This window comes from Helianthus annuus, chromosome 7, assembly GCF_002127325.2.
Source record: "Helianthus annuus cultivar XRQ/B chromosome 7, HanXRQr2.0-SUNRISE, whole genome shotgun sequence".
NCBI classification, from domain to species: domain Eukaryota; kingdom Viridiplantae; phylum Streptophyta; class Magnoliopsida; order Asterales; family Asteraceae; genus Helianthus; species Helianthus annuus.
Genome location: NC_035439.2, coordinates 60462524 through 60483827, shown reverse-complemented (window position 1 = coordinate 60483827; position 21304 = coordinate 60462524). Strand labels below are relative to the sequence as shown.

Here is a 21304-nt window from a genome sequence, read left to right as displayed (position 1 = left end):
GAAGATATCTGCAATCTGGAACCGAGAGGGTACGCGTAAGATTCGAACGCACCCCCGTTGTGCCTGCTCACGAAGGAAATGGATGTCTAGCTCAATGTGTTTAGTTCGTTGATGCTAAACTGGGTTACCTGACAAATATATGGCGCTGACATTGTCACAGTAGACCAAGGTGGCACGGGACAGAGGATGGTTGAGCTCCAATAGAAGGTTGCGAAGCCAACAAATCTCAGCAACTACGTTAGCAACGCCTCGATATTCAGCTTCAGCACTTGATCGAGAGACGGTGGGCTGGCGTTTCGACGACCAAGAAAGAAGAGTGTCTCCAAGATAAACACAGTAACCAGAGGTCTGGGCAACCAGCCCAATCAGCATCAGTGTAAGCAATAAGAGACAGGCCCTGAGTCAGACTTAGATGCTGGCCGTAGTCTAGTGTACCTTAAAGATACCGAATGATGCGTTTGAGGGCATTCCAGTGAGCCTCTGTAGGAGAGTGCATCTGCATACAAATTTGCTGAACTGCATAGGAGATATCCAGACGGGTGAAAGTGAGGTACTGAAGAGCACCCGCCAAACTGCAATATTTAGTGGGGCCACTAAAGGGAGGCGCAGAAGTAGCACCTAATTTGGAATTTGTATCAACAGGGGTAGCCACAGGTTTGCATGAATCCATAGCCGCCCGGTGTGTGATGTCTTTGGCATATGCTTGCTGAGACAGGAATATGCGGTTACCTGTGCGAGTGACAGAGATTCCCAGAAAATAAGTGAGAGAACCCAAGTCTTTCATAGCAAATTCTCCAGCAAGTTAGACGTTGGCGCAGGGAATCAGATGAGGTGGCCAGGATGATATCATCAACATAAATGAGGAGATAAGCGGTGTCCGCTCCTTGCCGATAAATAAACAAAGATGTGTCAGACTTACTTTGGAAGAACCCCTGCAATAAAACAAAGTCAGTAAAACGCTGGTACCACGCGCGTGGTGCCTGTTTAAGTCCATAGAGAGACTTTTTCAGACGACACACGTGATAAGGGAATTTTGAGTTGTGAAACCCCATGGGCTGGTATATGTAAACGGTCTCAGCCAAGTGCCCATGAAGAAATGCGTTAGTGACATCCAACTGGTGAATTGACCATGACTGAGAGAGAGCCAAGGTGAGAACCAAGCGTATGGTAGCCGGTTTAACAACCGGACTGAAGGTGTCACCGCAATCTATGCCAACCTGCTGACGTCGGCCATCACAGACCAAACGTGCCTTATACCGTTCCAGAGAGCCATCAGACTGAAACTTATGTTTAAACAACCACATACAACGAATAATATTCATATCAGGCCGACGAGGAACCAAATCCCAAGTCTCATTTTTAATTAGTGCACTAAATTCGTTAGACATGGCATTAAACCAATCCGGAGAGGACAAGGCGGCTTGAGGTGATTTGGGTATGGGGGTGATGGTTGTAGTGTGGAGGTTGAGAGGTTGTTTTGGTTTGGAGATGCCGTCCATGGCACGTGTGCGCATGGTACGGACGGCTGGTGGTGGCGGTGGAGGTGGTGGAGGTGAAATCGAGGGAGTCGGGTGGTGTCCTTCGACAGGTACGGATATCGACGGAGTAGTGGTGTGGGATGGGGCCGGTTGAGAGCTGTGGGCAGGTTGAGGACGCGGACGGTGGGAATAGGTGATGGGTTGGGCCGGTGTGGAGTTGGGGCTGGTGGAATGGGCCGTAGAAGAATGAGAGTGGGCCGGTTGGGTGGATTGGGTCGAAATAGAAGGTTGGTCTGGCTGGGATATATTTGGCCAAAGTAGAGGGTTAAACGGTGGGGTGAGAAAATCATAGGCTTGTGGCGGAGGTGGTGAGGTGGTGGCGTAAGGAAATATGGTTTCCTCAAACTGGACGTGCCTGGATATAAAGATGGAATTGGAGGTGAGATCAAAGCATTTGTAGCCCCGATGGTTTGGTGGATAGCCAAGAAACACCATAGGTTTGGAGCGGTCAGCAAGTTTATGAATAGAAGTGGAGGGAAGAAGTGGGTAACACAGGCAGCCGAACACACGAAGGTGATCATATGTGGGGTCGCAGTTATATAGGTGGGTAGTGGGGGATTGAAAGTTGTGGTGTTTGTTGGGTAAGACGTTGAGAAGGTAGGTTGCGGTTTCGAGGGCATGATGCCAAAAGGTGGGAGGTAACGAAGACTGGGCAAGTAAAGTGCGAATCATGTTATTGATTGTTCGTATTTTTCGTTCGGCTTTTCTATTTTGGGGTGAGGTGTATGGACAAGAGAAACGAAAGTGCATGCCTTGTTGGTGATAAAACGATTGGAAAGAAGCGTTTGCATATTCCTTACCGTTGTCGCATTGAAATTGTTTAATTTTTCGTTCAAATTGGGTGTTTATATGGTTGTTAAATTGAGTGAAGGTAGAGAAGACATGAGATTTGTTTGCAAGGGGATATGTCCATAAAAAATTCGTGAAATCATCTAGAAATAATACATAATAACGATGACCTCCGGTGCTTAAAACCGGGGAGGTCCACAAATCACTATGAAGAATGTCAAAGGGTAAATGTGTTGCATTACAAGAAGAATTAAAAGGAAATTTAATACTTTTGCCAAGAACACATGGTTGACAAAGCAAGGTCTTATTTTTATTAAAAGAAATAAAAGAAGACAATCTTAAAGAATGCAATAAGTTGTCGCCCGGGTGCCCAAGGCGTTGATGCCAACAGTCTTGAGAAGTGACAGCAAGAGCAGTAGGTTGAGTGTTGGTTTTGGGAAGAGGAGCAGTCAAAGGATAGAGATCGCCCGAGCTATTGCATCTAAGGATGGGATCCTTGGTCTTGAGGTCCTTCACAGTAAAACCGAAAGGGTCAAATTCAATAGATAGTAAACTGTCGGTTGTAAGTTTACGAACATAAATTAAGTTTTTAATTAATTGTGGGGCAATAAGGACGTTGTTCAACTTGAGGGGTGGGTATGGTGGTGGTAGAGTATGGTTACCTTGTCCAACAACGGGGATTTGCATGCCATTTCCAACAATAATAAATTTATTAGTGCAAGAATTAAAAGAAGACGGGGAGATGTTACCTTGCGGAGTAGTGTAGTTACCGGTAGCACTGGTGGCCATATAGCCAGTTGGATCTGGTTGTTGAAGGGACATGGTGTAGAGTGCTTGTTGTATGTCTGTTGGTGTGAAACCTGCTGCATAGGCCTGATCGGGACGAGGTCCAAGGATGCTCGGGTTGTTAGATGGTGTCGGGTTTGAGGGGTATGGGCAAGGGGGATGGTTGCTGTTGGTTACGGCCAGGGTGAGGGTTGAGGTGCGAAGGCAGCCCATTGGTTGGCTGCCCAAGATTGTGGGAAAACAATATACGAATGTGCAGGTGGGTTTCCTGTAGGACGATTGTTACGGGTGTTGTTGTTGGTTCGACCTTGACCTCGAGAGCGATTGCCCCTGCCTCGTCCACGGTTGGAAAGAGCAGCCGAGTAATCGACCTAGGCGGGAGAAGCCATGGTGGCTGCCAGAGCCGTGGAGGCAGAGGCAGCGGCCCGGGTGGTCTGCGACTTCTTCTTGTTTTCTTCCATGGTTAGGCGAGACCGACACTCGCTGAATTCAGGTAGGGGTTCCCGGTGTTGGAGGACAGCAGAGATGCTCTCGTACTGTTCGGTTAACCCGCTTAGCAGCTGGGTCACAAGGCGTTGGTTATCGACGGGGGCACCGACATTATCGAGTTGGTCAGCGAGATGTTTTACCTGCTGACAGTAGGCTGCCATGGACGGAAAATTTTCAAGACGGATATTGGAGAATTGTTGTTGGAGTTGAATCTGGCGAGCACTCTTGTTATCGTTGAAGTGATTGGCTATGGCTGTCCACGCCTGATGGGCGGTCTGTTTGGGTTTAAGAATGATGAGAAGGAGGTCATTGGAGATGGTGCCATAGATCCATTAAAAGACCATAGATCCATTAAAGGACTATGGCATCAATACGGGACCATAGAGCAGCCGCCTCGACGTCAGCAGCAGCAGCAGTGTTGGGTTTTAGGTGGTCGAACACCTGATAAGCCCTGCAATGGACTTCAAAGAGAGCAGTCCATGTGGTGTAGTGGGTGGTCACGGCTTCAAGGGTAATCGGGACCATGTTTTTGATGTTGCTAACTGTCATGGCAGGATGAATCTTGGTGTCCATGACAGAAGAAAAGGATCAGAGGGCAGAAGAAAAATTATCAGAGGGCAGAGGAAAAAAAAAATAGGCGGAAGGCAGAGGGAGGAGAACTAGGGCCGGCTGGAGGGAGGGTGGAGATGGATCAAAAGACTTGATACCATATAAGATGATAATTTTCTGAATGAATTGTCTTGTATATTTCTCCTCCATTTATAATACAAGATACAACGAATATATGGAAAGCGAATAATTCTACTCCTAAATTAACGACTTTTTTAGGTCAAGAATAAGGCAAAATTGCAAATATTAGAACGGGAAAGTTGGTGCAAATTCAAAGTGTAATAGGATAAACTAAGATCAAGGGGTGTGGTGGAATAGGTCCATATAGTGGTTCCCTGACTAAGTCCATGATAAAGATGTTCAAATATATCGGCTACATAATTAATGGCTTATAAGCAGGTCCACACGAACCACAACTGTACATGTGCAATTGCTCATGCATCACATACAAACACCTTATGCACCGGTAGAAAGATCATCACAATTGAATGCACTGTTTCCATGTTAACCAACTTTGAGTGGTGGTGTGAATCACAAAATACAGCCATCCGCAATTAACACAAAGTCAAACTATTGACTTTTAATATATCCAAAAAGTCAGCTCATTGAAAATTTAGTCAAACTATTGTCCCTACTATCATTATATTATAATTATAGTTAAACAAAAAAGACCTAATATTTTTTTTTAAAGGTAAACTTCATTAAAATTGGCCGGCCTAGCAAAAAAATGCAGGACTGCATCGCACCAACTACAACATATACAAAGGATAATTACACCATTTTCTCCAAACTATTTTGCGATGTTTGGATCTACATTTTAACCAAAGAAAACCTAGAGACACCACCGCAAAAATCTCTTCACCATTACAGTATTACCTCTACCATTTGAGAATAACTTAGCGTTCCTAGCTTTCCAAATACACCAACAAATCACCAAGACGAGCCCACGAACAATCTCCTTAGCCTTCTTATCCACACCGACACCTTTTTGATATTTCCACATCTATTTTGGTACACTTTGGAATATTAGTTCAATCAGAACAAGCCATCTAAAAATCACAAATCAATGTATTTTAAAATAAACTAGATTCAAACACTTTTTCATTTAAAATTGCAAACCATTTAATTTTTTTATGATATTACTCAAATAGGCCAGTGCTCGATCTAGCAGTATCCTGAGATGAGATCAGTAGGGGAGGTCGCTGGTCGAAGTCTTATTCGTGACAAATGTCATGCGCGAGCCAGGGGTTTTATCATAGTGGCCTTTCGGGTGGTGCGTTTCCTCGATCTGGAATTGGTGACGGACCAGATCACGAATGGCCAAAGATAAGCGATCATGAATGGGTTAATTACCTTTGCCAATGAGTGTACCTAGGTGACCCGAATTTATAAGACGTTTAAAAACTAGTTTCTTAAGGATTTATTAGTGATTAAATTTAGAAAAATAAGAAGTCACACAACTTGACTAGTTTGTGTGTGAGGACTATCTATATATACACAACCTAGCTCATCCATTATCAAAACAACAATCGAGAAAAATGGCCTTTACTCTCCAATATCTCATTATCTTTTCCTTATGCATTCTTTATGTAGAATCAACAGACCCATCTGCCCAGTTATGCAACGAAAACTCAAACACCACAACATCTGAAATAAAAAAAAATATCGATTCACTTCTAACCACACTGGTCCAAGCCACTTCCAAATCGGGATATAGTGCCACCTCATTAGGCTCAGGTCAATCCCGAGTTTATGGTCTAGCCCAGTGCCGAGGGGATGTTCCCAGCGATGAGTGCTCGACTTGCATCCAAACCGCCGCAAAAGAAATAAAAAAAGTTTGTCCAGACCGGGTTGATGCTAGGCTTTGGTACGAATATTGCTTCATCCGGTACAACACAGAAAACTTCTTTGGGCAAGTTGACACGGGGTACGGAACGTTTTACTATAATGTTGAAAACGTAACGGACCCAAAAACGTTCAATAGCGCTCTGGGAGCACTTATGTATCGGATTAATTCATTAGCGAGTGCGCCTGGTAACAAAGGTATCGCGAAAGATGAGACTAAGTTGACAGATTTTGTGACACTTTATGCTTTGTCTCAGTGTACACAAGATTTGTCACAGCTTTCGTGTAGGCAATGCTTAGCGATTGCTGTTGGGAATTTTCCGACTTATTGCGACAGCAAGAAAGGGTGTAGAATTATATATAGCAGTTGTTATGTTAGATATGAATTGTATCCTTTTTTCTTTCCACTTGATGCGAAGTCCGCTCTCGAAAGCTCTTCGATGACAAACTACGTATCCGTCATTAAAAAACATTGAGTTTTAGTGACGATTCGAAGAAATTAGTTGAAGATTTATCAATAAATTTATGTTTGATGTATATAATCATCTGGTCTTTCATTCTTGGATATTGTTAACCAGGCACAAGTCTTTTGAGTTATAAAAGGATATTGTGATATAAAATAAATCAAAAAAATAATATTTCACATGTAATATGCTCTTAAAATAATCCTATATAATGGGAATCATTATTTTTCGACAAATTATCAACATTTGAGTTAACCAATCCCAATCCTGGTTGCTATGACTCATTACCACCTCTCCTCCTTGTAACGAGTTTCACAGTGTATTGTTTTGCAGATTACTTCCCTAATCATTGATCAAGGAAAGATTAAGAATTGCCCTTTTTTACGAGACCATTCCCACAAAGATAAACTCATTGGTTTAGACTTTATGTTTCTTCACCTAAACATATGCAACATCTAGATATTTGTCATGACATAACTTGAAACAATTTAGCATATCCATAAATAATTAACGCATGCACAAAAATAATCATTATTCTTGGCTTTTCGTATTTGTAGGTTCTTGTGATGTCTTCTTCCTCTTAGTAGACATGGGTGGTGGTCGTCATCGTGGGTGGTGGTGTTTAACCATCTGTAGATCTTAGAAGATCTTAAAAGTGGTTGTGGCAAGTCTGCAACAAGAAGTGCTCGCGTAGACATTTTTTTAATGAAATGTCTTCGGAAAAACAAACAGTCTGCAGATGACAATGTCTGCCCGGCGTAGACAGAAGAGCCTACACAGATCTTTTTTTAGAAAAGTAAATACCATCTAAGAGAGGCAAGCAGAATAAAACAAACATACATCACAACATATACCAAAATTAATACATGGATCTAGCAATAATCCCCAGTTTTATTGTCGTCATTACACAAAGCTCAGCTCTCCAAACTTAGTCTCTCATCCATGCATCCTACGTTATGTTCTTCCATTTTGTTCTCAGTTGGATCCACAGAAATGACATTTCCACAATTGCGTCCACTATTCTTTGCCCTTGTACCACAACCCCACTGAAATCTTTCTCATTTCTGCCCTTTCAAATTCGCCAGCAAGTTGACATAGCTATCGCCTTGATTATATTTGTTTTATTTTTTGATCGTCAGTGATATATCGGTTTTCGGTCCCCTACCAAGATATTAGTGCAAAATATCATCAGAATATCAATAACGATAATATCGGAGATATTAACCGATATTTGACTGATATTGGACTGATAATTGAGCAATATATGACTGTTTTTCCAAATATCAGTACCTTTCTTCGTATTTCCACTATTCATATTTCTTCTTATTGTAGCTATTAGTGTTTTGAGTCTTAATTACTAGTTGTTACTATTAAATGTTAGTGTTTTAAGTCTTAGTCAGTTCCTGTAACACCCCAACCGCGTAAAACAACAAACCGCGGCAGAAACGTCAGGGAGTCATGTTACATGAATTGTTTCAAACACATGCTATTCAAGGTTTTGTTTTATTGAATTAATAATTTACACCGTCTTTGGATAACACAAACAAAATACAAAACAATTGTCTTTAAGTTTTAAAGTAAACTAAGGCCCGAATCCATCCTACGTGTAGCATGCATTCATAATCGTCACACATTAGCACCTGAAACATATGTGAAAAAGACGGTCAACAAAGAATGTTGGTGAGTAACATAGGTTTTGTGTGTCAAACTCATGGCTTTGTAGTAGTATTTGCAATGCCTCGTCCGACTATGAGAGTCAGTGAGTGAAAACTGTCACACCCCGACCACGTAAAACAACAAAACGTGGCGGAAACGTCGGGGAGTGTTGTAACAGAATCATTGTTTCACAGCCATGGAATAAATAATTTTGTTTTATTGAATAAATGAACTCATTGTTTTAATACAATCAAATAAGTACAACTATTATCTTCCACGTTTTAAAGTCGCTAAGGCACGAGTCCATCCTATGTGTAGCATGTATCAACAATCATCACAAAGCAGCACATGAGAGTGCTTAGAAGTCTTGAACAACTACCAAGCAAGCTAGAGGGAGCACGGAATCAAACGGCACAGAAGGTCCCCGCAAGCTTTGATTCTCCAAGTAATCTCAGGTATGAAGTGATTAGCACTCCAACTTAGAGATATCTCAGAAAATCAAATGTGGGTTTTGCAAGTGAAGGGGTTTCTAGAACCGTTAGGATCGTTTATCAGGAAACGAGCTTCGATCTAGACCCTCCACTTGGGCCCATGATATTTGAATACAATGGGTATTGAAAAACCATCAAAATTGGCCCATAGAATGATCAAAAGCATGTCCAAATTCACTGAATACCAGCTGCTGTTTCAGAAAACAGTTTTCTGATACTGGGTGTCTCACACGGCCCGCGTAAGCATGCACAATAACTTACGCGGCCCGCCTGGGCTAACTATGCAGAAATTGCAGTTTAGTCCCTGAACTTGTGAAACATGCATTTCGGCCCATTTTTGACATGTTTAAGCCCCGTTAACCCCATTTCAAGGCTCTAAAATGAAGTTAAAGTATAAGGAACTCCAAACATGCTCAAAAATATCTCGGATGTCGGTTCGTTTGGTCGTACGGTTGCGTTATTCGCTTAATTACGACGGAAGTCGTAACGAACGCAAAAACGATCCAAATTAACCGACGAATAAAATTTTATCATGCCAAACACTAAAATAAAATATTTTAATGCTTACATAAATTTTTGGATGTCCGGATATATTCAGAACGTAAGATATGCGCGAAAATGCAAACTTGTGCACTTTTTGACGCTTTTAGTCCCTATTGATCAATAAAGTTTATTTTAGCATACCGAACCCCTCAAAGCCTATTTCTAAGCTATGTAAAGGTTATTTAGGGTATGTTTAACTTATGATCAAGTTCCGGAGTGTTCGTTACTGTAACACCCCAACCCGGAAGGGCTGACGTGTCACAATAACGGTAACATAAACAAAAGTCATAATTCCATTTATTTATTTGATAAGGATACAACCACATGACTTTTAAAATTAAGATTAATATACAAGTGGAGACATTCATCTTATTTAACTAATATCTTCAGATTTATTCCTAGGCTTTATTCTTCTCTCTTTTCCCCTCCCAAAGTAACCTGTGGACCTGTATATACAAAAAGTTTACGGAATGAGCCGAATGCTCAGTACGGAATTTTAGGCTCAAATAACAAATAATGCTTCATATGAAATCTTATCCGGATGGAACTTTAGGCGAAAATGATACGATGCAAGAACAAAATTTTCATAATCATATCTTACGGATGTACCCATGAGCAAACTTAAAACGTGACAATACACAGGTAGCTACTCCTGCATAATTATCACATGAGATGGCGAATTGGCATACCCGTTATCCACCTCCTTATACTTAAATCCTAGGATCGATCATTACGCCTCCTAATAGCCTTATGTACCACACTTGTACTTAGACGCCGTGAACTGATCTCTCCGTCACGGATGGAGCACATGATGTTGATGCCACAACAACATGCTCGTGGGACACTCCACGAGAAGCGATACTCAGGGTATCAGAGTACAAATGGTCTTATTCACATAACTTATAAAACTTATTTTCATAACAAAACGGAACATATATTGGAAAATGAGTATAACATAATACTATCGCATGACATGAAAGCTAAATCAAATGATTAGGATAGGAATCGAACGGACTGTCAAATGAATCGATAATCAAAGACGTGAGGAGTTTTTAACAGATATAGTAATTTAGTGGTTTTATAACAATTTGAATATGAAGCAATAAAGAGTGGGGTAAGGATCCGTACCTTAATAACTCCAAAGTGAAGCTACCTTGTGCTAATATTTTAGATTTATACGGGCAAAGTTTAGACTACTGATTAATCTTTTAACCTAATTTAAATAACATGCACACAAACTAGGTTAGTAACTTAATACAACATTTACGTCAATTCACGAGATTAAACCTTCACAACAATTAACAAGTGCAATACTTCAACTCATTTATCGAATTATCGACAAACGACAAAGTATAATACTTAATAATTCGATCGGATTCACAACGAATAACAGAGCATAGTCCGAATTCGAACAGCACTCAAATATTCAAGTCGAAATCACGATGAACAATAAAGTATAAGCTCAATTTGAGCAGCACTCGGACAATTGTCGGATAGTTATAATCGATCGGATGTTGAATCGTAATAGCGATCGAGTTATTACCCTGATTGCGGCAGCGTTTCAAGATTAGTGTGTGTTTGTGTAGTAATTGAACTATAACTCAGTGTATATTGTGAGTTTTTCCGTCGATTTTGTGCCAGAAATCAAGTCCCAGACCCGACTATTTATAGCTGGAAGATAGTCTCCTTCGCGCCACGCGAAAGAGACTTGTGTACCCGTCGCGTGGCGCGACGGGTCTACTTTCTAGCCTAGGTTGCTTCGTGTCTAAGTAGCTTAGCTGAGTCAAAATCTGGTCCAATAGAATTTAAACAACGTTTCTAAGTTGATAAACATCCAGCCGGGTTTAACCCCCCTGAGTTTTAGGGGCCCTGATCCTGATTCCGATTGTTTCGAAAATTTTAGGGTTAGTGCAGAATTACTTGGGTGTCTTAATTAGGGTTTTCTTAGTGATTAATGATTTTAAATTTATGGGCATTACAACTATTACCCCCTTAAAAGAAATTTCGTCCTCGAAATTTTTGCAAATAAGAATATAACCTATCGCATAAGTACTAGAAACGAAACTTCCCTAGCAGAGTTACTAACTTATATAATCAGAATTTCCTAACCACACATGGGTATCTGAAATTCATAGCTAAGGTCATGACTATACTTGTCAATTACCTTATATATGTGCCCTAATGGTCCTTCTTAATAAGATATCTTACCGTATGAAAAGTTAATAGAGACTTAGAGTGACTATTAGTACTGACATTTCCTATATAGATATACTTAGTCATAGCTAAAATATCTTTTCATAAGGTAAAGCATAAATGACCGTAAACAGAAACAAATGAACATATATCAAATAGCAAGATTTACCGTTACTCGACTAAAATTCTATTGCGAGAATAGATTAGGGTATAGAGAACGAATTGATTCTTCAGATTCCCATGTTGCTTCGTGTTCAGAGTGATTTTTCCAAAGGATTTTAACAAACGGAATTACTTTCCTACGCAAAACCTTTTCTTGTCGATCTAAGATGGCTTCTGGTTCCTCTTCGTAGGACAAATTTTCGTGAATTGTAAGTAACGGATAACTAATGACGTGGAGTGGATGATAATTATATCCTCTTAAAGAGGATACATGAAAAATGTTATGAACGTGAGAGAGTTGAGGCGGTAAAGCCAGTCGATATGACACTTCTCCAATTCTTTCAAGGATTTCAAATGGACCGATGAAACGGGGACTAAGTTTCCCTTTAATTCCAAATCTACGAACACCACGCCAAGGTGATACCTTTAAGAATACGTGATCACCAATTTTAAATTCGAGGGGTCGTCTATCTTGATCTGCATAGCTCTTTTGTCTACTCTGAGCTTCTTTCAGTTTTTCTCGGGCTATAATGACTTTTTCATTTGTAATCTGAACTAATTCTGGCCCTTCAATAATCTTTTCTCCGACTTCATCCCAGCATAATGGTGTGCGACATTTCCGACCGTATAAAAGCTCAAAAGGTGCCATGCCAATACTTGCTTGCCAACTATTGTTGTAAGCGAACTCAACAAGACATAAATATTCATCCCAGTTTCCAGACCATTCAAGTGCGCATGCTCGGAGCATGTCTTCCAAGGTCTGAATCGTGCGTTCTGACTGCCCATCTGTTTGTGGATGGAAAGCTGTACTAAACTTTAGTCGTGTCCCCCAAGCTGCCTGAAAACCTTTCCAAAATCGTGAGGTGAAACGTGGGTCTCTATCGGAAACAATGGAAGATGGTGTGCCATGGAGTTGAATAATTTCTTGAAGAAATATTTCGGATAACTTATTAACCGAAAATCCTTGCTGAATTGGTAGAAAATGTGCTGACTTTGATAATCTATCGACAACAACCCATACAACATCATTCTTCTTAAATGTCTTAGGTAGACCAGTAACAAAATCCATTGTGATCTCATCTCACTTCCATATGGGAATATCCAATGGCTGCAACAGACCGCTTGCTCGTTTGTTTTCAATTTTCACTTGTTGGCAAGTGAGACATTTACTTACGTATCGAGCAACGTCTTCCTTCATGCCATTCCACCAGAAGTTCTGTCTTAAATCTCTATACATCTTGGTAGATCCTGGGTGAATCGAAAATGGTGAGCTGTGAGCTTCGGCTAACAATGACTCACGAAGGGTGGAGTCATCGGGTACACAAAGTCTTTTGCCGCACCAAATCACCCCTTGATGGTCTATACTAAATTCAGATTGCTTACCCACCTCGAGATTTTGCACAATTGCCCAAAGTTCTCCATCTTGCTTTTGTGCTTCTTTGATCCAGGATATGAGGTTGGGTTCAATCTGCATTCTAGCTAGATATCCATCAGATTTACTAATTTGAAGCCAAATGTCCATCCTTTCGAGATCCCTCCTAACATGAGGTTGAATTTGTAGGCAAGATATAGTCCCGGAGTTCTTTCGGCTTAATGCGTCAGCTACAACATTGGCTTTGCCTGGATGGTATTGAATATTTGCGTCATAATCTTTTAAAAGTTCTAACCACCTTCTTTGCCTCATATTTAGCTCCTTCTGCGTAAATATATACTTGAGGCTCTTGTGGTCGGTAAAGATGTCACAACTTTCACCATACAGATAATGTCGCCAAATCTTAAGTGCAAATACGACTGCGGCTAGTTCTAAATCATGTGTAGGATAGTTAACTTCATAAGGCTTCAACTGACGGGAGGCATAAGCGATAACCTTCCCATGTTGCATTAGCACACAACCTAATCCTTTCTTTGAGGCATCACTGTAGACTTGGTAACCTCCTGATCCAGAAGGAAGAGCGAGTATCGGAGAGGATACGAGTCGTTTCTTTAATTCTTCAAAGCTTTTCTCTTGTTCCTCATTCCATGAGTACTTCACCCCTTTCCTTAGGAGTTTTGTGAGTGGTAAAGCAATTACCGAGAATCTTTCAACAAATCTTCGGTAATAGCCAGCAAGACCCAAGAAACTTCGTATTTCGGTAACAGAAGTGGGTCTTGGCCATTTTGTAATAGCTTCAACCTTTGTTGGGTCTACCATAATTCCCTCTGCTGATATGACATGACCTAGAAATGACACTTGGCTAAGCCAAAAGTCACATTTGGAAAACTTCGCGTACAATTTCTCATGCCGCAAGGTTCCAAGTACTTCATGTAGATGTGCTTCATGCTCTTCGCGACTTTTAGAATATACCAGAATGTCATCGATAAAGACAATAACGAATTTGTCTAGGAATTGGTGAAATACGCGATTCATCAAATCCATAAAGACTGCGGGTGCATTAGTTAGCCCAAAGGGCATAACCAAAAATTCGTAATGACCATATCGAGTACGAAAAGCGGTCTTGGGAACATCCTCATTCTTAACCTTTAGCTGATGGTACCCAGACCTCAGGTCGATTTTTGAGATGAACTGAGCCCCCTGAAGTTGATCAAAGAGATCATCAATGCGAGGCAGAGGATACTGATTACGAATAGTAATCTTGTTCAGCTCTCGGTAGTCAATACATAAACGCATACTACCGTCTTTCTTCTTTACAAATAAGACCGGAGCACCCCAAGGTGAAACACTGGGTCTTATGAATCCTAGATCTAACAATTCTTGCAATTGTTCCTTTAACTCCTTCAGTTCTATCGGGGCCATACGGTATGGAGCTTTAGAAATAGGTTCGACACCAGGGATCAAGTCGATGGTGAATTCCAACTGACGGTCGGGTGGTAATCCCGGAAGTTCATCCGGAAATACATCAGGATATTCACGAACAACGGAGTGGCTATCGATACTCTTAATACTAGTAGAAGTATCCTTAATCGATGCTAGGAATCCAGCACAGCCGTTTGATATGGATTTTCGAGCCTTAAGTGCTGAGATAATTTTAAGAGATTTATGGGCTTGAGTTCCCTGATATATAATATCAGGATGATGAAGATTACCGAAAATAACTCGGCGAGAATGACAATCTATAGTTACACGATGTCTAGACAACCAATCTATTCCTAGAATGACATCAAAGTCACACATGTGTATTGGAAATAGGTCTGCCTTACACACAATAGATTCAATACGGATCGGACAATCTTTATATACGTAAGTGATTACGGATGAAGTTCCTATGGGAGTGGAAATGGTGAAAGTGTGATCTAAGAGAGTTGGTCTTATCGGAAGATACTTAGTAAACGAGTGGGATACTAAAGAATGGGTCGCTCCTGTATCGAATAACACATAGATACTACGTTCACCAATCTGAAGGGTTCCAGATACAGTACCTGGAATATTAGCAGCGTCAGTAGCAGAAAGTGCGAAAATTCTTCCTCCAACATTGGGTTGATTATTCTTCTTAGTATCTTTCTTAGGACATTCCTTGATCATGTGTCCAGTTTGGCCACATCTAAAACATGCTCCTGTACTTTGATGACATACGCCCTGATGTCTTTTACCACAAGTATTACATAGAGGATATGTAATTTGATTCGGGTTTACTTGTTGATTTAGTGGTTGAGCTCTAATAGGTTCTGCATACAACTGAATCTGGTTTTGAGCAGGCCTCGGGTTTTGAAGTGTATGTTGCCATGGACGTGCTTGATTTCCAGAGTTTTGACTTCCTTGCACTTTACGATCTGGATGCTGTGGTGTAGTGGATGATTGGCCGATTTCTTGCTTAAATTGGCCTTCCCTATTTCTCTTCTTATTATCCCCAGTTCGGGATAGGAATTCTTTCCTTTCGAATTCAAAAGTTTTGATTGCATCAGCAACTTCGGTGATATCCTTAAATTTCATGTACATGATCGATTTCCGAATTCGATCATTAACTGCCCACTTGCATTTTTCTGCCTGGACTTCTGCTGATCCTGCAACATCTCCTACAATACTAGCCAACCTTGAAAATCGAGTAATGAACTCAGAGGCTGGTTCATCACTCCCCTGTCGAATTATTGCATACTCCCTGATATAAGCTTCTTTATCAGTGGTCGAAAAATACTTATCGTAAAAGATATTACGAAAGTCGACCCATGAAAGATTAGCGTCAAAATCATCCCCTCCTTTGACTTGCTTATATCCTTCCCACCAAGTTTGTGCGTCATCTTCCAATTTGTAGGTAGCCAGTCTAACTTTGTATTGCTCCGGAACTCCAAGAACTCCGAAGATCTTTTCAACATGAGCTATCCAATTTCTTGCTTCGACTGGATTAGTAGCGTGACTAAAGGATTTCGGCTTTTGTTTTTGGAATTTACTAATCCATATGTCTATACTATAAGTAATATTGTTAGTGGTATTCTCACGAGTTTCACCACCAGAGATTGGATTAGTGTTAGTGCGTTCTGGATGAAGAGTTTGTTGAATAACGGCCTCAGCTGTTTGAGCAACCAGGTTTGGAAGCAACCCAGCAACAGCCTGGTTGATAGCATTAATTATGTTTGGATCAACTGGAGTCTTATTCGAAGAAGTGTTGTTACGTTCATGGTTAGTACGAGTATTCCTACGTGGCGGACGACGAGGAGGCATCTATACGAATAGACATAGGAGTTAAACCAAATAAGAGATCAAGTTGAATCCTATAGATATCTACCCATTCCTCACAGGTCTTAATTACTATCTTCAAGTTTTCTACAGGAAAGAGCCTTTGCTCTGATACCATAGCTGTAACACCCCAACCCGGAAGGGCTGACGTGTCACAATAACGGTAACATAAACAAAAGTCATAATTCCATTTATTTATTTGATAAGGATACAACCACATGACTTTTAAAATTAAGATTAATATACAAGTGGAGACATTCATCTTATTTAACTAATATCTTCAGATTTATTCCTAGGCTTTATTCTTCTCTCTTTTCCCCTCCCAAAGTAACCTGTGGACCTGTATATACAAAAAGTTTACGGAATGAGCCGAATGCTCAGTACGGAATTTTAGGCTCAAATAACAAATAATGCTTCATATGAAATCTTATCCGGATGGAACTTTAGGCGAAAATGATACGATGCAAGAACAAAATTTTCATAATCATATCTTACGGATGTACCCATGAGCAAACTTAAAACGTGACAATACACAGGTAGCTACTCCTGCATAATTATCACATGAGATGACGAATTGGCATACCCGTTATCCACCTCCTTATACTTAAATCCTAGGATCGATCCATACGCCTCCTAATAGCCTTATGTACCACACTTGTACTTAAGAGACGCCGTGAACTGATCTCTCCGTCACGGATGGAGCACATGATGTTGATGCCACAACAACATGCTCGTGGGACACTCCACGAGAAGCGATACTCAGGGTATCAGAGTACAAATGGTCTTATTCACATAACTTATAAAACTTATTTTCATAACAAAACGGAACATATATTGGAAAATGAGTATAACATAATACTATCGCATGACATGAAAGCTAAATCAAATGATTAGCATAGGAATCGAACGGACTGTCAAATGAATCGATAATCAAAGACGTGAGGAGTTTTTAACAGATATAGTAATTTAGTGGTTTTATAACAATTTGAATATGAAGCAATAAAGAGTGGGGTAAGGATCCGTACCTTAATAACTCCAAAGTGAAGCTACCTTGTGCTAATATTTTAGATTTATACGGGCAAAGTTTAGACTACTGATTAATCTTTTAACCTAATTTAAATAACATGCACACAAACTAGGTTAGTAACTTAATACAGCATTTACGTCAATTCACGAGATTAAACCTTCACAACAATTAACAAGTGCAATACTTCAACTCATTTATCGAATTATCGACAAACGACAAAGTATAATACTTAATAATTCGATCGGATTCACAACGAATAACAGAGCATAGTCCGAATTCGAACAACACTCAAATATTCAAGTCGAAATCACGATGAACAATAAAGTATAAGCTCAATTTGAGCAGCACTCGGACAATCGTCGGATAGTTATAATCGATCGGATGTTGAATCGTAATAGCGATCGAGTTATTACCCTGATTGCGGCAGCGTTTCGAGATTAGTGTGTGTTTGTGTAGTAATTGAACTATAACTCAGTGTATATTGTGAGTTTTTCCATCGATTTTGTGCCAGAAATCAAGTCCCAGACCCGACTATTTATAGCTGGAAAATAGTCTCCTTCGCGCCACGCGAAAGAGACTTGTGTACCCGTCGCGTGGCGCGACGGGTCTACTTTCTAGCCTAGGTTGCTTCGTGTCTAAGTAGCTTAGCTGAGTCAAAATCTGGTCCAATAGAATTTAAACAACGTTTCTAAGTAGATAAACATCCAGCCGGGTTTAACCCCCCTGAGTTTTAGGGGCCCTGATCCTGATTCCGATTGTTTCGAAAATTTTAGGGTTAGTGCAGAATTACTTGGGTGTCTTAATTAGGGTTTTCTTAGTGATTAATGATTTTAAATTTATGGGCATTACAGTTACTACACAAATCGGTATAGTTTTGCAGTTTGACACAAATAGTCCCTGCGATCGAACAAAGTTGATTTTAACACACCAAACCATCCAAAACTTATTTCTAAGTTATATGGAGGTTATTTAAGGTATGTTAAGCCTATGTCACTATTCCGGAATGTTTGTCGCGTTAAACTGGTTATATCTACGCATCAGAGCGCGTATAACCCTCCAGAAAGCGATTTAAAGCTTGAAATCGAATAAGAGTTGATATGTGCAAGCGATACACATATTTTCACAAATCCCAAGTATGAAATACAATATTTCATTGATTTGGTATTTGTTTGATGATTGAAGTGACACAGGTGTCACAATCTCCCCTACTTTAGGAAATTTCGTCCCGAAATTTAATTTCAGAGGAAACTTGTGAAGACAGCTGTGACGGTTTCGCTTTCAAATATCAATGAACCCTTAAGTAAAACTCTGGGCCATGTTGGGATTCTTAGTGAAATTGTCTACTATCAAAGTGAAGTCCTTGTAGTAACAAAACATGGAGTTTCGAACTATGGACAGAAGAATGTTTCTCTTGAAGACTTATCATAGGAAACTTGTGTGTGCTTGAAATCAGAGTTTGGGGAGTGTAAGATAAAATGACATCGGTCAAAGTCCAAGACTTCTCCGTATCATTATTCTTGTCACTATAGGTCTTAACACATAACAAAACTTGCTGTGGTTTTTGTGCACTGAATTCCATAATTATGTAGGCCTCCATAATTACGTAATTCCTTGCACAGTCCGCACAGTTCATTTCATAATGCGTAGGGGAAGAACCAATTTGAATAAACATGAAGCGATTTGACTAGACCACCAAAGGATCTTTTTAACTAGATCAACACATGATCTTCTTAATTAGATCGTTGTATAATCTTTTTAAATAGACCACTTAAAGGGATCTTTTCAATTATATCCTCACATGATATTCCTAACCAGATTTTTTTTTAAATCAATCTGTTTAACTAGACCACTCAAGGGGTCCAATTATAGAATAGTACTTTAAAACCCAAGGGACTTTACTACAACGTAGAAGTCCATTAAGGATTTAAGATAGTACTTTTAGATATCCTACTATGAATCCCTCATATGAGATATGGAAGATTCTACGAGGATTTGGATGGATCACACAAAACATAAAAGGGAACACATAAGCACATAATCACATAATTAGTTAACTTGATCTTTAATTTGTTATCTTTGGACACGGATAATTAAAGCACACCAGGAATCCAATCCGTGGATTTCATTTGGCACTTTAATCATTTCTAAGAATCTATCTATGGAGATAGAAAGATCTTTAATAGGAGTTTGGCTTTGTTTCTTAAAAGAAACGAGCGTTTAAGGTTCTTGGGGAGATCAGAAGTGATCACAAAAATGACAGAACCACACGAGTAGTTCGTCTTTATGTTGACATCAAACATTCATACAACCACATCAGTTTTGTAAAAATAAAAACATCAAATCTTTATTTATGTAACAACCGAATTGTCTTGAAATGTCAGAAGATAACAACCAAAGGAAATAACAAAACACTAGTTGTTCACTGCTGCATCATTGTCTACGTTTGCCTTATTGATGTTAAATTCTCGTCCACGCGCTGGAGGTATGTTAATAAGTTTTGGGCAATTGTTTCTGTAGTGAGTAAGGTCACCACAGTTATAACATGACCCTGGTGGGAACCGTGCTTGAACAACAGCAGGGTTTGCAGCAGCTTGATTTGCATAACGGTAGACATTGATCAAATGTCCCAACCGCCCACAGTGGGTACATTTGTGACACTACTCCTACTCCAGATGATGACGGTTGCACTTGTTGCACAAAGGTGCGGTACCAACATAGTTTTGCCTTTTGCGAGGTTGTGCTGGCTGGTTTGGTGCAACCTGTTTCTCTTGAGCAGTGATGGCGCAGTTTTGAGAAGCCTTACGCTTCTTCTTCTTGGATCCTTCAACCTGCTTTTCCTTCGGCTCAACTGGAGCAGTCTTGTCGGATGGTCTTGGGTCGCCTTTTCGAAAAAGCTTTTTCTTCCTAATGTGAGATTCAGTTAAGGTGGCAGACAATTCAATGGCTTGTCTGACAGTAGTAGGGTTGCTGCCAGTAATATATTTCTCAATCGCCTTACCACAGGTGTAACCATAGCAGGACATAGCAGGCTCAATTCCTCATAGCGGTCAGTATAGGCGCGATGCTCACCGCTGTCTTGCTTCAGGTTATCAAATTCCCTTTCTAAAGCCCTCAATTCATGACGAGGACAAAACTCCCTCATCATAAGAGCCCTAAGCTCAGCCCAAGTTTGTGCTAATGCGATCTCTACACCACGGTCCCTCATAATTCCGTTCCACCATGTGAGAGCCCTCTTCTGAAACACACTGGATGCAAATTTGACTTTCCGATTGTCTGGACATTGAACATGACGAAATGTACTTTCAATGCTTTCGAACCACTGTAGGAGCTCAGTTGCTTCTTCAGAACCGCTAAACTTGAGGGGGTTAGCTGAATTGAAACTTTTGAAATTGCAGGGAGTATTCTGGTTGTTATTGGCTTGGTTCACTTGAGCTATAATGTTTGGGAGTGCGGCAGCCATGTGCTGAGCCAAAATATCTGCCATTTCGGCATTTGAGAGCGGATTTTCGCGCCGAGGAGGCATTCTAAAAGGGAAACAGGAAGGAAAACAAGTGAGAGGATTAGACGAAAAGAATGAGATGAAACAAATCTGATGAAAGCAAAGATGGTGGTCATTTGTTTGTTACTACAAAGCAACAAACGACCCTCGATGATTAATCAAAGTAAATAGGTCAAAAATAATGTATCGCGAAGACATGCTCGCCTATAAGTGGACACTCACCCCAAGAGTTCCCAGGTAAGAGTGACTGGTCCGATACTGCGGAATTGTACGAACACTCTAGCCTTAGACATAAAACTCAGGGTACAGGCATCCACCCTTCCAGTTTGCACGTGTTCACATTATTTAGACCAAACTTTGATGGGATTTTGAAAACTTAAAGGGTTCAAAACCATATAATAAATCATCCTAGAACAGATGATTAGTTTTCAAAGCGGGATAGAAATTTGTGTTCTTATTGTGGTTGTCACCTAAGAATAAGTGACGGTATTGTTTTAAAACTAAACACAAGATAACTTGTGTTAGGGTCCTAGGAAGGTTATAG

The 21304-nt window shown here is 40.3% G+C and overlaps 1 protein-coding gene across 1 annotated transcript; it reads left to right on the top strand.

Moving 5' to 3' along the window:
- The first annotated feature begins 5739 nt into the window (after nucleotides 1–5739).
- Nucleotides 5740–6593, top strand: LOC110884444 (cysteine-rich repeat secretory protein 55). The gene has a single exon (XM_022132154.2). The coding sequence runs from the start codon at nucleotides 5750–5752 to the stop codon at nucleotides 6530–6532; it is 783 nt and encodes a 260-aa protein (XP_021987846.1). The 5' UTR covers nucleotides 5740–5749; the 3' UTR covers nucleotides 6533–6593.
- Nucleotides 6594–21304: the final 14711 nt, after the last annotated feature.